General features: G+C 42.7%; 1 protein-coding gene across 1 annotated transcript in view; it reads right to left on the reverse strand.

The window, feature by feature from the left end:
* The window catches only part of syt9b (synaptotagmin IXb), a 143,679-nt gene that overhangs the window by 9,147 nt on the left and 117,344 nt on the right, over positions 1-17,188 (reverse strand). Inside the window, exons 5-6 of the mRNA XM_063063116.1 lie at positions 16,007-16,178; positions 13,666-13,795 (exon numbers count right to left, since the gene is read on the reverse strand). Of these exons, the coding sequence (XP_062919186.1) occupies positions 13,666-13,795; positions 16,007-16,178 (302 nt within the window). The remainder of the gene's footprint in view (positions 1-13,665; positions 13,796-16,006; positions 16,179-17,188) is intronic.

Raw genomic sequence — 17,188 nt, forward strand, 5'->3', positions numbered from 1 at the left:
AGGAAACCATGCTCACTATGGCCTATTTTATCATGTGTGTCCAAGTACCCTGAGAACTCATCCTTAATAATTGACTCCAACATCTCCCAAGCATTGAGGTCAGACTAACTGGCCTATAAACAACAGGAATTCTGCAGATGCTGGAAATTCAATCAACACACATAAAAGTTGCTGGTGAATGCAGCAGGCCAGGCAGCACCTCTTCCTAGAGATGCTGCCTGGCCTGCTGCATTCACCAGCAACTTTTATGTGTGTAACTGGCCTATAGTTTCCTTTATTCTGCCTCTCTCCCATCTTGAAGAGTGGAATGACATTTGCAATTTTTCACTCCTCTAGACCCATTCCAGAAACTAGTGATTCTTGAAAGATCATTACTGAAGTCTCCATGATCTTTTCAGTCACCTCTTTCAGAACCCTGGGGTGTACACCTTCTGGTCCAGGTGACTTATCTACCTTCGGACCTTTCGGTTTCCCAAGAACCTTCTCCCTAGTAATGGTGAATTCGCATACTTCATGACCCCTTACACCTAGAACTTCCACCATATATTGCTAGTGACGTCCACAGTGAAGAGTGATACAAGACAAACCATGAACTCTTCTCATTGCTATTATCACGGAGGAGGTACGGGAGACTGAAGACACACACTCAATGTTTCAGGAACAGCATCTTCCCCCTGCCACCAGATTTCTGAATGGACAATGAAACCATGAACACTAAATCACTACTTTTCCCCTCATTTAGTCACAATTTATTTAACATATTTTTTGTTTATACTTATTGTAATTTATAACTTTTATTATTTTATAGTGCACTGTACTGTTGCCCTAAAACAACAAATTTCATGACATATGGCGGTGATATTGAACCCGATTCTGAGTAATACAGCACAGAAACAGGCCCTTCAGCCCAACTGGCCCATACTAACCAAAATACTCCATCCAATCCAGTCCCATTTGTCAGTGTTTTGCTCATAACCATCTAAACCTTTCTAATCCGTGTACTTTTGCAACTGTGTTTTAAATGTTGTTCTTGTACCTGCTTCAAACACTTCCTCTGGCAGCTCATTCCACATAGATATTGCCCTTTTGTGTAAAAAAAAACATTGTGTAAAAAAAAATTTCCTCTTAAATTGCTTCCCTCTCAGTTAAAATGTTTCATTGCAACTTGGATATTTTTTATACATTGCACTACACAACTGCCACAAAACAAGAAATTTCATGAGATATGTCAGTGACATTAAACCTGACACTAATTCTGATTCTTGATTACCTAAGCATGGGAAACAGACTGTCTCCATTCACCCACTCCATTCCCCTCATGTTTTTATACATCTCTATAAAATCAGTGGGTGGTGAGTTGGAGATGCATTTCTACGAAAGGATGTGCAAGGCGCTATTCCCACCACTAACCTGCAGGTCACCCTTGGGTGAGGTGTAGCACCTGCTTGGCCCCCCGATCAGGGTCACGTGAAGCCATGGGAGCAGGTGGTGGATGGTTGTATGAGCAGCTGGTGCATATCACAAGTCCTGGTTATGCAACCTCTGATTCCAGGCAGACAGTCAATTGAAGACTATTGATAATGTCTGGGGTCACCTGTCTTGTAAAGACACTGCCCAGAAGAAAGCATTGGTAAACCATTTCTGCAGAAAAATTTACCAAGGATAAGCATGATCATGAGACCATGATTGCCCACGTCATACAGCATGACACACAATGATGATGATAAGATCACCTATTGTGAAATAACTTTAATTTCTGCATCAAAACTTTCAGGGAGAGAATGAGTTAAATTGTATAAAACTGAACCCCGAGTCTATGAGTCACCAACAACTTTTGATGTGCAGCAACATTTTAAAAAAATCTCTCGTCACAATCAAAGGCTTGTTCGCAATTGTGAGTCAGAGGGTTAAGTGCAATTTATGCAGAGACACCAGTGAGGTGCTGAGGAGTATTGCACTGCAGGAGATGGCATCATTTGATCTGTTGGGCACATTTACGAGGAACACAGCCACAAGAAAGCGGAATTCATCATCAAGGACCCCCCCCATCCCAGTCATGCTCCCATCTTGCTGCTGCCATGCAGAAGGAGGTACAGGAGCCTCGGACCCACACCACCGGGTTCAGGAGCATTTATTACCCCTCAACCATCAGGCTCTTGAACCAGAGGGGATAACTTCACTCACCTCAACACTGACTAATTCCACAACCTACAGACTCACTTTCAAGGACTCTACAACTCACACTCTCAGTACTAATTATTTTTTATATTTGCACAGTTTGTCTTCTTTTGCACAATGGTTCATCTTTGTTATTTATAGGTTTTCATAAATTCTATTGTATTCATTTAATTTCGTGTGAATGCCTGCAAGAAAATGAATCTGAAGGTGACATATGCGCTTTGATAATAAATTTACATTAAACTTTTGAACTTTGGGTGCTCCAGTGCACTCACAGCTTTATACATGGGCACTGTCAGAAGTATCCTGACTAGTTGCAACACAGCAATCTGAACGCACAGGTACGCAGGAGAATTACAATCAGATTTATTATCACTAATTAACAGGGTAAGTAGTTTTGCAGTTTGTAGTTTGTAGTTTTGCATCACAGGCATAAAATGACTATTGCTCATTTGGTTAGCCCTGATGAAGGGTCTCGGCCCAAAACGTTGACTGTACCTCTTCCTGGAGATGATGCCTGGCCTGCTGCGTTCACCAGCAACCTTGATGTGTATTGCTCATTTGTTATGTGCCAAGTCGTATGATATGGGCAATCATGATCTTTTCATGACAGTGATTGCTCTTGGTAGTTTTTTCTACTGAGGTGGTTTGCCAGTGCCTTCTTCTGGGCAGTGTCTTTACAAGACGGGTGACCCCAGCCATTATCAATACTCTTCAGCAATTGTCTGCCTGGTGTCAGTGTTCGCATAACCAGGACTTGTGATATGCACCAGCTGCTCGTACGACCATCCACCACCTGCTCCCGTGGCTTCACGTGACCCTGATTTTGGGGGGGGGGGGGTAAACCGACCTTGCCCATGGGTAACCTGCAGGTTAGTAGAGAGAAGGAGCATCTTACATCTCCTTTCATAGAGGTGCATCTCCATCCCACCACCCACAAAATTACTACAAAAAATAACAATAAATAAATAAAGCTAGAGAAAAGAAATAATGAAATGGTGTTCATAGGCTCAGAATCTCAAAGCAGAGGAAAAGAAACTATGGACCAAGGTGCCTGTCTAATCCAGTTCCATTTGCCCAAATATGGGACATATCACTCTTACTTTTCCTATCCATATGCATGTCCAAATGTCTTTTAAATTTTGTTAATATTCTTGCCTCAACTTCCTCTGGCAGTTCCTTTCATATACAGACAACCTTCTGGCTGAAGAATGTAAACAGGAGGAAATCTGTAGATGCTGGAAATTCAGGCAACACACACAAAAAACTGGTGGAACTCAGCAGGCCAGGCAGCACCTATACCTCTTCCTATAGATACTGCCAGGCCTGCTGCGTTCCACCAGCATTTTGTGTGTGTTGTCTCTGGCTGAAGAAGTTGTCCTTCATGTCCCACTTAAATCCTTCCCTTCTCACCTGAAACCTTTACCATCTAGCTTTAATTTTGGTCGGCATAGCTCAGTGGAATGTCCTTCACTCCAATAGATCAGTATGAAGCACTCCCACAGTTTGAATCAGAGGTCTTTAGTACACCTTGAAACAGTGTTGTCGTCTAGCTGACAAATTGTCTAATTCGTGCACATTCTGTTGTCACCTACTAGATGCTAAGCAGGGAATGATCTTTGTGAACTCACTGCACTTAGATCCTGAAAGCCAACAATATATTCATGCCACCTGTGTTGGACTTTGAGGGCTTTGTTAATTCTCAGGGAAGTCTAGAAAACCCGCTGATAAACATTTTGGTCACAATCCTTATAAATTGAGAAGTTCACAGGATCGGCAAGAGCTGTAGAGGGCTGTAGACTCAGCCAGCTGCATCATGAGCTCGACCCTCCCCAGCATCCAGGACATCTTCAAAAAGCAATGCGGCATCCATCATTAAGGACCCTCGTCACCCAGGGCATATCCTTTACACTTTACCACGATCAGGGCGGAGATACAGGAAGTACACACACTCACCGTTAGGAACATAGACCATAGAACAGGAGAGCACAGGAACACAGCCTTCAATGTTGTGCTAAGCCAATTAAATTAGTCATTAAATGGCCAAATAAACTAATCTCTTCTGCCTACACAATGTCCATATCCTACCATTTCCCTTACAATCATGTATCTATCTAAATGTCTCTTAAAAGTCACCAATTTATCTACATGTACCATCACCCCAGGCAGCACATTCCAGGAACCCACCACTTGCTATGTAAAAAAAAAACATGCCTCTCACATCTGCTTTGAAATTAACCCCCCCCCCCCGCCACCTTAAGTCCATGCCCTATGGTATTAGTCATCTCAAACCTGGGAAAAAAGATAATGTCTGTCTGCTCCGTCTATGCCTCTTTCAATCTTATAAACCTCTCCTCAGCCCCTGCCGCTCAAGAGAAATCAACCCAAGTTTGTCCAACCTCTCGTTATAGCACCATGTCTTCTAATCTAGGCAGCATCCTGGTAATCCTCTTCTGCACACTCTCCAAAACTTTGACATCTTTCCTATAATGGGGAGACCAGAACTGTATGTATGTAATACTCCCGATGCAGCTGAACTATAGTTTTGTAAAGTTGCAACATGACTTCCTGACTTTTAAAATCAATGCCTTGATGAATAAAGCAAGTGTGCCAGATGCCTTCTCAACCACTCTCTCAACCTGTGTAGCCTCTTTCAGGGAAGAGTTGTTTCAGGAACAACTTCTTTCCCTCTGCCATCAGATTTTTGAATGAACAATGAACTCATAAATACTACTTCACTGTTTTGCTGTCTTTTTTGTACTAATTATTGAATTTTTCATATATATATATATTTCTTATTTTAATTTATAGTACATTTTATGTAGTGCACTGTACCACTGTCACAAAACAACAAGGTTTACAACATACTGTATGCCAGTGATAATGAATCTGATTCTGATTAAAAAGAAATTGTTATTGGATTATCTTCAAGGTTTACATTTCAACTTTGCTTTAACAGGAGGTTCAGTAGCCTGTGTGCAGAGAGTTAGTGAAATGTATCATACAAATCCAGAAGAACACATACAAAATGCTAGAGGAACTCAGCAGGTCAGGAACACCTATGGAGAGGAATAAACATTCAACATTTCTGGTGAGCCCCTTCTTCAGGACTGAAAACGAAGGGAGAAGATGCCATCATAAAAATGTGGAAGGAGGGGAAAGAGGATAGCTGGAGTGTTATCTTGTAAAGTTTAAAGTCCATGTTTTGGGAATTACTTCAAAGTTTACAAAACATCTAGAACTATGTATTATTAACACACAGATTCTACAGATGCTGGAAATCCAGAGCAACACACATAAAACTCTGTGGGAACTCAGCAGGTCAGGCAACATCAATGAAAAGGAATGAACAGCCACTATTTCAGGCTGAGATGTTCAATCAGGACCCTTTATGAGCCCTAATGAAGGGTCTCAGCCAGAAATATTGGTTCATTATTCATTTCCATAGAGGATGCCTGACCTGCTGAGTTCCTCAGAATTTTGTGTGTGTTGCTCTGGATTTCCAGCATCTGCAGAATCACTTGTGTTTGCAAAAATGGAGGGGAGTTGAGGAGAATTTTTATTCAATTTCACCAAGAGGACAGGGTAGATTCAATAGTAAGACGCTGGGTAAGTGTTTGAAAAGGTAAATGTTTCAGAGACAAGGGAGGAAAGAATATCAGAGCAAAACCAATTTTCTTGCTCTATTTCTGTGAGGTAAACATTGCTGTCAAGACCAGTCTTTATTACACACCAGCTCTGTCACAACAGTGAATTCCTCCATTAAAATACCCTCACTCTCCCCATATAATCTTTAATCCAGTTAAAGATCTCCAATAACCTTGCCTCAATTCTTAACTAACATCATTTTTATGATATGGTGCATAGCTATTTTTATCGATGCACCACAGAAAGCATCCCATCTGGATGCATCACAGCTTGGTACGGCAACTGCTCTGCCTGTGACCATTAGAAACTGCAGAGAGTTACGTGAACACAGCTCAGCTGTGAACAAGCCACCTCCCATGTCTACACTTCTCACTAACTTAGTAAGGCAACCAGTAAAATCAAAGGTCCCACCCAGCCCAGACATTCTCTCTTCGCACCTCTCCCATCAGGCAGAAGATACAAAAACCTAAAAGCACGCACCTCTAGTCTCAAAGGCTGCTTCTATCCCACTGTTAGTGGAGATCTTGTACAATAAGATGATTTTTTTACCTTACCATCTACCCCGTTATGACCTTACACCTTATTATCTGCCTGCACTGCACTTCCATAGAGTATTGAACAGTTCAGAATGTTGTGATGACCTTCTAACCTACTCCAAGAATAATCTAACCCTTCCTTCCCACATAGCCCTCCATTTTTCTATCCTCCATGTGCCTATCTAAGAGTTTTTTAAATGTCCTTAATGTATCTGCCTCTACCATCCCCTCTGGCAGTGTGTTTCACATACTCACCCTTCTCTGTCTAAAAACACTGCTGACATATCCTGTATACTCCTTGGGAAATAGTTGCTGGCTGTCTACTCTATCTATGCCTCTTATGATCTTGCATACCTCTGTCAAGTCAACTCTCATCCTCCTTCACTCCAAAGGGAAAAGTCCCAGCTCACTCAACTGCTCCTCATAAAACCTGCTCTCTAATCTGGGCAGCATCCTGGGAACACACACACAATGCTGGAGGGAATCAGCCAGTCAGGAGCAACTATGGAAGTTAATAAATGGTCGATGTTTTGGGCTGAGACACTTCATCTGGACTGCAAAGGAACAGGAAAGATGCCAAAGTAAAAAGGTGGGTCGAGGGGAAGGAGGACAAGGTAGAAGGTGATAGATGAAGCCGGGGGGTGGGGGGTGGGTAGGAAAGATAAGGGGCTGGAGAGGACGGCATCTGATAAGAGAGGAGAGTGAACTATAGGAGAAGGGGAAGAAGGAGTAGGTGATAGGCAGATGAAAAGAGGTAAGAGGCCGGATTGAGCAATTGAAGAAAAGGGGAGGTGGTAGGATTTTTTTTTTACCTGAAGGAGAAATTGACATTCATGCCAATAAGTTGGAGGCTAGCCAGATGGAATATAAGGTGTTGCTCCTCCATTCAGAGGGTGGGCTCATTGGGGCACAAGAGGAGGCCATGGACCAACATGTTGGATTGGGAATGGGAATTGGAATTAAAATGTTTGACTACCCAGTAAATTTTCTGAGCACCCTCTCTAAAGCTTCTACATCCTTCCTATAATGAAGTGGCCAGAACTGAAATCAATACTCCAAGTTTGATATAACTAGAGTTTTATGGAACTGCAACATTACTTTGTGGCTCTTCAATGCAATCCCCTGTAATGAGGTGACCAGAACTGAACACTAAGTAGTTGAGAGATAAGCCATAATTACGCAAAATAAAATTAGCAAGTGCCATAAAAGCATAAGACATTGGAGCAGAATTAGTCCAATCAGCCCATCGAGTCTGCTCCACTATTCCATCATGGCTGATTTAATATCCCTCTCAACTCCATTCTCCTGCCTTCTCCGTTGTCCTGATCACTAACCTGTCAACCTCCGCCTTAAATATTCCCATCCTTCTGTGGCAATGAATTCAATAGATTTACCACTCCTTGGCTAAAGAAATTCCTCCTCATCTCTGTTCTAAATAGATGTCCCTCCAGGAATTCTGCTCTGCAGAGATGTGGTCGTCATACTTCCAGATACCAAGGGGCTGAGCTCTAGAATTCCTTCGATAAAATCCATTAGTCGTTTTCCCTTGCTGAGATGCTCCTTCTCAGATCAACGTCCACGTCAGTTTTTGTGATTCAGTCACCTTGTGTAACTGATAGTGTCCAATAAACTGTTGAAGATACTACATTCAGTGGCTAATTTATTAGGTATCTCCTGTACTTAATAAAGTGGCCACTGAATGTATATTCATAATCTTCTGCTGCTGTAGCCCATCCATTTCAAGGTTCAATGTGTTGTATGTTCAGAGATCAGCTGCACACCACTGTCGTAAGGTGTGATTATTTGAGTTACTGTTGCCCTTCTGTCAGCTTGAACCAGTCTGGCCATTTTCCTCTGATCTCTTTCATTAACGAGGTATTTTCACAAACAGAACAGGCACTCACTGAATGTTTTTTAGTCTTTCACACTTTTCTCTGTAAACTCTAGAGACCATTGTTTGCGAAAATTCCAGATCAGCAGTTTCTGAGATACTCTAACCACCCCATCTGGCACAGTCAAAGTCACTGGGATCACACTTCTTCCCCGTTTTGATGTTTGGGCTGAACAACAACTGAACCTCTTGACCACATCTGCATACTTTTATGCATTAGGTTGCTGCCTTGTGATTGGCAGATTAGATATTTGCATTAACAAGCAGGTGTACAGGTGTACCTAATAAAGTGGCCAAGGTGTGTATAAAATAGACTATAAACTACAATAAGAAATATTTATTTCCCTGTTTAGCAACAAGCAGTCTGCTGGAGGAACGCTGTTGGGTGGATCAGAATCTGAAGGGAGAGAGAAGCAACTGGTGTTTCAGGTCAGAACCCTACCTCAGAGTGGAGGGGGGAGATGGCTGATATAAAGAGGATAAGGGGAATGGTGACAAAGGATTTGGAGGTGATTGATGGTCTAGGGAGGAGTGTATGAAGACAGGTAAGTACAGCCAGGTGGGGGATGTGAGAGATCGCATGTAGTAGATGGTAGCTGCCAAATGATTAAGGTCGACTTTCAAGTTGAATCTGGTTCAGTTTGTTCATTATGTGCCAGATCACATGAAGTGGACAATTATGGTCTGTCCATGATCACAATTGTTCTTGGCAAATTTTTCTATAGAAGTGGTTTGTCATTGCCTTCTTCTGGGCCATGGCTTTACAAGAGAGGTGACCCCAGCCATTATCAATATTCTTCAGAGATTGCATTCGATATTTTGGGCTGGGACCCTCCTTCATGCTGTGTGTGTGTTTTTTTGGATCTTCAGTATCTGTTGATTTTCTGATGCTTACAACTCTTCAGAGATTGTCTACTGGCGTCAGTGGTTGCGTAACCAGGATGTGATATGAGCAGGCTGCTCATACGAGCATCCACCACCTACTCCCAGGGCTTCACTTGACCCTGATCAAGGGGCTAAGCAGGTGTTACAACCTTGCCCAAGGGTGACGCGCAGGCTAATGGAGGGAAGGAGCACCTTACACCTCCTTTAGTAGAGTCGTATCTCCACCGCCACCTGCAAGGAAAATGGAGTAAGGATGGCAAATGCAACATTAGCACTCACTTTGAGATGATGAGAATACAGATTTAAGAATATAATGCTGAGGCTTTATAAGACATTGGTCAGCCTGCACTTGTGACCAGTCTTGGAAAAGATGTGCTGGCATTGGAGAGGGTCCAGAGGAAGTTCATGAGTATTATTCTGGGAATGAAAGGTTTAACACATGAAGAGTGTTCCACAGATCTGGGCCTGAACATGCTGGAGTTAAGAAGAATGAGGTAGCAAATTGGACTAGACTTCGGCTTCTCTGGAGAAGCTAAACGTGATAGTAGAGGGTTGTCTCTCTGACTGGAGACCTGTGACAAGTGGAGTGCCACAGGTATCAGTGCTGGGTCTGTTGTTGTTTGTCATCTACAGCACATCGATGATCTGGATGGTAGTATAGAAAAACGGGATCAGCAAATTTGTGGCTGATGCCAAGGTAGGGGGTGCAGTGAATGTTGAGGAAGACTGTCAAATTGTCCAGTGGGATCTGGACCAGCTGGAAAAATGGGCCGAAAAATTGTAGATGGAATTTAATGCAGACAATTGTGAGCTGATGCACTTTGAGAGGACAAATTAAGGTAGAATTTCCATGGAAAGACATTGAGGAGTGCATTAGAACAGTGGGATCTGAGAATACAGGTCTATAATTCATTGAAAGGGGCATCACAGGTACAGTCGATAGGGTTGTAAAGAGAGTTTTTGGTACATTGACATTCATAAATCAAAGTATTAGATATCGGGGGAAGGGTTAAGGGGAAGGGGGAGAGTAGATATTTTCATTCCATGTAATCACTTCAAAAACTCAATGAAAATCATATTAAAAAAAGTATTAGATACAGGAACTGACAGGTTAAGTTGAAGTTATAGAAGATGTTGACGAGGTTAAATTTGGAGTATCATGCACAGTTTTGGTCACCTACCTAGAGGAAAAATATTAATAAGATTGAAAGAGTGTAGAGAAATTTGACAAGGATGTTGCCAGGACGTGAGGACCTGGTTATTGGGGAAGGTTGAATAAGTTATGACTTCATTCCCTGGAGCAAAGGAGATCGAGGGAGAGATTTATTAGAGATATACAATGGCATGAGAGGGGAACTGGCTAAAGTTGACTAGAAAGGGACACTATAAAGGGAGGCAGCAGAAGGGCAACTATAGACCTGTTAGCCTGACATCAGTGATTGGTAAGTTGTTGGAATCAATTGTTAGGGATGAGATTATGGAGTATCTGGAGGCACATGACAAGATAGGCCAAAGTCAGCATGGTTTCCTGAAAGGAAAATTCTGCCTGACTAACCTACTGCAAATTGTTAAGGAAATTACAAGCAGGGTAGACAAAAGAGATGTAGTAGATGCGGTGTACTTGGATTTTCAGAAGGCCTTTGACAAGGTGCCACACATGAGGCTGCTTAGCAAGATAAGAGCCCATGGAATCACAGGGAAGTTACTATCATGGGAGGAGCATTGGCTGATTGACAGAAAACAGAGAGTGGGAATAAAGGGATCCTATTCTGGCTGGCTGATGGTTACCAGTGGAGTTCCACAGGGGTCGGTGTTGGGACCGCTGCTTTTTACGATGTATGTCAATGATGTGGACTATGGGATTAATGGATTTGTGGCTAAATTTGCTGATGATACAAAGATAGGTGGAAGAGCGGGTAGCGTTGAGGAAACAGAAAGCCTACAGAGAGACTTAGATAGTTTAGGGGAATGGACAAAGAAGAGGCAAATGAAATACAATGTTGGAAAGTGTATGGTCATGCACTTTGGTGGAAAAATTAAATGGGCAGACTATTATTTAGATGGGGAGAGAATTCAAAATACAGAGATGCAAAGGGACTTGGGAGTCCTTGTGCAGGATACTCTAAAGGTTAACCTCCAGGTTGAATCGGTGGTGAAGAAGGCAAATGCAATGTTGGCATTCATTCTAGAGGTACAGAATGTAAGAGCAGGGGTGTGATGTTGAGACTCTATAAGAAACTTGTGAGACCATACTTGGAGTACTGTGTGCAGTTTTGGGTTCCTTATTTTAGAAAGAAAATACTGACATTGGACAGGGTTCAGAGAAGATTCACAAGAATGATTCCAGGAATGAAAGGGTTACTGTATGAGGAACCTCTGGCTGCTCTTGGGCTGTATTCCCTGGAGTTCAGGAAAATGAGAGGGGATCTCGTAGAAACATTACGAATGTTAAAAGGTCTGAACAGATTAGGTATGGCAAAGTTATTTCCCATGATAAGGGAGTCTAGGACAGGAGGGCATAACTTCAGGATTGAAGGACGTCACTTAGAACAGAGATGTGGAGAAATTACTTTAGTCAGAGGGTGGTAAATCTGTGGAATTTGTTGCCATGAGTGGCTGTTGAGGTCAAGTCATTGGGTGCATTTAAGACAGAGATAGATAGGTTCTTGATTAGCTAGGGCATCAAAGGGTAGGGGGTGAAGGCAGGGGAGTGGGGATGACTGAAAGAATTGGATCAGCCATGATTGAATGGCGGAGCAGACTCGATGGGCTGAATGGGCTACTTCTGCTCCTATATCTTATGGTCTAATGGTCTTATACAAAATTATAAGTGATACAAACAGAGTGCACTGCCCCAAAGAAGGAAATGGAAAACCACTTCTTTAGAAACATTTGCCAGGAATAATCATGGTCATGGATAGAGAAAAGAATAAGAACAACAGCATGAAGGGGGTCTTGCCCACAGGCATCGATCAGATTAAGGACAGATGGACAGCCGCGATCACCCATGTCATACAACATGGCACTTAATGATGATCATGATGAAATGCAAGCCACTGAGGTTGGGTGAGAGTAGAACTAGAGGCCATGGGTTAAGGGTGAAAGGTGAAATATTTAAGGGGACCAGGAGAGGGATTTTCTTCACTCAGAGGGTGGTTGAGAGTGTGGTACAAGCTGCTAGTGGAAGTGTTGATGTGGGTTTGATTTCAAAATTGAAGAGAGATTTGAATAGGTATATGGATGTGAGAAGTATGAAGGTATATGGTTCAGGAGCAGGTCGTTGGGACTAGGCCAGCATTGACTAGATGGACTGAAGGACCTGTTACTCTTCTGTAGTACTCTTAGACTCTGTAGTTTGATTTCATAAGGGTCTTGTGTTTTATTCAATTATTTTATTTGTTTAATTAAATGAATCAAAACAATGTCTCTTTGAATGGAAATAATGGAATTATTCACTCCACTTGAACGTCAAGTACATTTGAAACAATATAGAGATTATGTCAGACATCATCTCATAAAGTATTAATTAAAATAATGAGAGAAATTAGTTTTATCTGAGAAGATTAAATCCCATACATTATTTAAGTGTGTTGTACTCTATCGTAGGTGCAATAACATGATGAGGGACATAAATGGGTTGAAGCTCAGAATGAATATTCATAAGCCAACTGTTTAAATGCTAGTACCTCCCTGATGGATTTTGCTTAGCCTTACATCTCCTCTGTAAGCCGTTCTGATTTGCTCCAAATTTCATTCTACCCTTCAGAGATGAGAACAAGTTCAAAGATGGACTGTTGGTTTTCAAAACTCAACTTTTACAGAATTTAATTTGCTATAAATAGCCCAATGATACACGCTGTCCCACTCTCCATATTCAGTCCATGAGCCATAGGGGCAGAACTGAACCATTGTGCGGTGCCTCCTGCAGAGAAGAGAGTGCACTGGGGTGAATTTTAAGGCAGATTAAAGTGTGGAGGCCCTAGAGTGGAAAACGTACCAGTGTTCAGCCACACTAAGTGCCAGCCAAGATTCCCTACTTGAGCCCATCCCGACTGCCTGCATTTGACCCATCTCCCCCTCTTCATGCTACGACCATCGGGAGTAGGGGTTCCCAACCTTTCGTATGCCATGAACCCCTACCATTAACCGAAGGGTCTGTGGACCCCAAGTTGGAACACTTGATCGGGAGGAAGGTGCAGGAGTCGTGGTCACTATGCTACCAGGTTTAGGAACAATCTCTGCCTATCAGGCATTGGATTCCTAGACCGGTGTGGATTTTTCACTCGCCTCAGAGCTGAACTAACTACACAATCTGTAAACAATTTCAGAGAATCTGCTTTGGTTGTACATGGTTTTTTTATGGATTCTATTGTACTTCTTTATTTTTCTGTGGGGTGGGAATTTCCTTTTAAAATCCTCTGAGTTTCCTTGCTCTTCGATTGCAGGCCTTACCAAATATGAAAGGCCATCACTGGGGACACACCCACGTGCCTCCTTCTAAACCCGCAAAACCATCCAGGTTCTTACCTCTGCCAATTGGTGCCAGTGTGCCACTGGTTTCCGGGGATAGCTGAGCATTTCACTCCAGTGATCTCGTCCCAGTCTCTCGGCGTCATTCCCCACGCGACACACACCGATGACCTCATTGTGACCTACGCTGTGAAAAGTTGGCCATAATGATTTTCCTTAAAAAGCCAAAACAGTAATCATCTCTCGAACAAACAGCTGAGGAAGACGTATAAAATAATGAGAGGCAAACATAGGCTAGGTTTCTCTGCATCACAGCCTGGTATGGAAACACCAACACCCTTAAATGGAAAATCCTATAAAAACTAGTGCATATGCCCCAGTCCATCACGAGTAAAGCCCTCCCTACCATTGAGCATGTGTACACAGAGTGCTGTCACAGGAAAGCAGCAATCATCATCAGGGACCCCCACTGCCCAGGTCATGCTCTCTTCTTGCTGCTGCCATCAGGAAGAAGGTACAGGAGACTCAGGACTCACACCACCAGTTTCAGGAACAATTATCACTCCTTAGCCATCAGGTTCCTGAAGCTGAGGGGACAACTTCCCTCAACATCACTCACTCCAACACTGAACTGTTCCCACAACATATGGACTCACTTTCAAGGACTATTCATCTCACGTTCTCGATATTTATTGCTTATTTATTTATTTGTTGTTATCATTTTGTCTTTTTTCTTTTCATTTACCGTGAATGCTCACAAGAAAATGAATCTTAGGTTTGTATATTGACATATTGTGATAATATATTTACCTAGAACTTTAAACTTTGAGATAGGCAGAGTCTCTTCTCAGGGTGCAAACGTCAAATAGGTAGCGGACATAGCTTTAAGGTGATTGGAGGAAAGTTACATGCTAGTTTGATGACTCAGAGGTAGTGGGTGCATAGGTTTAAGGTGGGCGAGAGCAAGTTTAAAGGAGATGTGCAAGGCAAGTCTTTTGTACCAAGAGTGTTAGGCACCTGTAATCCACTGCCAGGATGAGTGATGGAAGTGGATACAGTAACAATATTTCTGAAACATTTTAACAGGTGAATGGAAAGTCAGGGATACACACATAGAAGAACGTCAAGCAGTGGATGTGGTGTATATGGATTTCAGTAAGGCAGTTGATAAGGTTCCCCATGGTAGGCTCATCTAGAAAGTCAGAAGGCATGGGATCCAGGGTAACTTGACTGTGTGGGTTCAGAATTGGTTTGTCCACAGAAGGCAGAGGGTAGTGTATTCCCTTTAGGGTAGAGGGAGTATATTCTGCCTGGAGGTTGGTGACCAGGGGTGTTCCATGGGAATCTTTTCTGGGATCCCTGCTCTTTGTGATTATTATTAAGACTTGGATGGAGGAGTGGAAGGGTGGGTTAATACGCTTGCAGATGACATGGAGGTTGGTGGAATTGTGGATAGTTTAGAAGGCTGTCATAGGTTACAATGAGAAATTGATAGGATGCAAAGCTGGGCTGGGAAGTGGCAGATGGAGTTCAACCCGGGCAAAGGTGAAATGATTCAGTTTGAAAGGTCAAATTTGAAGGCAGAAATACAGAAAAAAATGGCAGGATCTTTCGCAGTATGGAGGAACAGAGGGATCTTGGGGTATACGTGCATAGATCCCTCAAGATTGCTGTGCAAGTTATTCGGGTGATTAAAAAAGGCATTTGATGCGTTGGCCTGAATTAGTCAGGGGACTAAGTTCAAGAGCCATGAGGTGATGTTACAGCTCTATAAAACTATGGTTAAACTGAACTTGGGCTGCATTCAGTTCTGGTCACTTCATTATAGGAAGGATGTGGAAGCTTTAGTGAGGGTGTAGAGGTGATTTACCAGGATGTTGCCTGGATTGGAGAGCATGTCTTATGAGTTTAAGCAAACTAGGGCTTTTCACTTTAGTGTGAAGGAAGATAAGAGGTGACTTGATATAGGTATATGTTGATAAGAAGCATAGACTGAGTTGATAGCCAGAGACTTCTTCCAGAGTGGATATGACTAATACTGGGGGGCATAATTTCAAGATGATTGGAGAAAGTACAGGGGGATGTCAGAGATAAGTTTGTTATGCAGAGAGTGGTGTGTGCATGGAATGCCCTGCCAGGGGTGGTGGTAGAGGTAGAATCATTAGGGACATAGGCACATGGATGAGAGAGAAAGTGGATGGTTATGTGGGGGGGGGGGGCAGGGTTAGACTGATCTTAGAGTAAGGAAGTAGATCGACACAGCATCCTGAGCTGAAGGGCCTATATTGTGCTGTGATGTTCCACGTTCTATGTTCTAAACTAATCTTTATCTGCACACTATGAGCAAGGACAAGATAAGAGTCTATCATTTAAAACTATTTGTAAACTGGTATCTCACCGGTCATAATCCATTACGGCTATTAACAAGTTCACTTGGTCAATATTTTCGGGAGGGACGTCAAACACGATGGCCTCGTTGTACACAGGGTTCAATGTGTTTCTCTTTGTCGACGTTTTCCTTTTCTTCAGCCTCCTCCCATTGCACATGAGGGAGATCTTCACGTATGGATCTGTGTGAACATAGAACAATACAGCTCAGCACAGGCCCTGCAGCCTACAATATTGTGCCCTCCATTTTTCTTTCACCCATCTACCCCAGAGATTCTTAAATGTCCCTAATGTATCTGCTTCTATCACTACTCCAACAATGCGTTCCATGCACCCCCTCCTCTCTGTGTAAAAACACTTAACTCTGACATCCACCTCTATTGACTCCAATCATTTTAAAATTATGCCCCCTTGTTTTAGCTATTTTCAACCTGTGATAATGTCTCTGTCTATCCATACCTCTTATCATCTTGTACACCTCTGTCAAGTCGTATCTCATCCTCCTTCACTCCAAACAGGGAAGTCCTAGCTCACTCAGACTGCTCTCCAATGCAGGCAACATCCTAGTAAATCTCCTTTGCACCCTCTATGAACCTTCCACATATTTCCTACGACGAGGCAACCAGAAATGAACACAATACTCCAAATGAATGTCATAGAGTTGAAACATTACCTTGCGGTTCTTAAGCTCAAACCTCTAACTAATGAAGGTCACCACACTATACGTCTTCTTAACCACCCCATCAACTTGTGCAGCAAGTGTGAGGGATCTATGATTGTGGATCCAAAGACCCCTCTGTTCCTCCACACTAGTTCCGACCATTAATCCTGTGCTCTGCCTTCAGTTTTGACCTTCCAAAATGAGTCACTTCCCACTTTTCTGGATTGAGCTCTGTCTGCTCATTCTCAGCCCAGCTTTGCATCGGTTGTAACCTACAACATTACTCACAAAAACACCACCTTTCGTGTTGTTCAAATCCCGTCTGATGTTGACCTGAGCTGGCTGATTGAAAGGCAGAATGGTCTAATTCTGCTCCTATATCCTGTGGTCTTATAAGACCATAATACCACATAGGAACAAAATTAGGCATTTAGCCCATCGAGCCTGGTCTGCTATTCAATCAGATCTGATTTATTTTCCCTCTCAATCCCATTCTCCTGATTTCTCCCTGTAACTGTTCATGCCCTGAAT

This window comes from Mobula hypostoma, chromosome 11, assembly GCF_963921235.1.
Source record: "Mobula hypostoma chromosome 11, sMobHyp1.1, whole genome shotgun sequence".
In the NCBI taxonomy this organism is placed as follows: Eukaryota; Metazoa; Chordata; class Chondrichthyes; order Myliobatiformes; family Myliobatidae; genus Mobula; species Mobula hypostoma.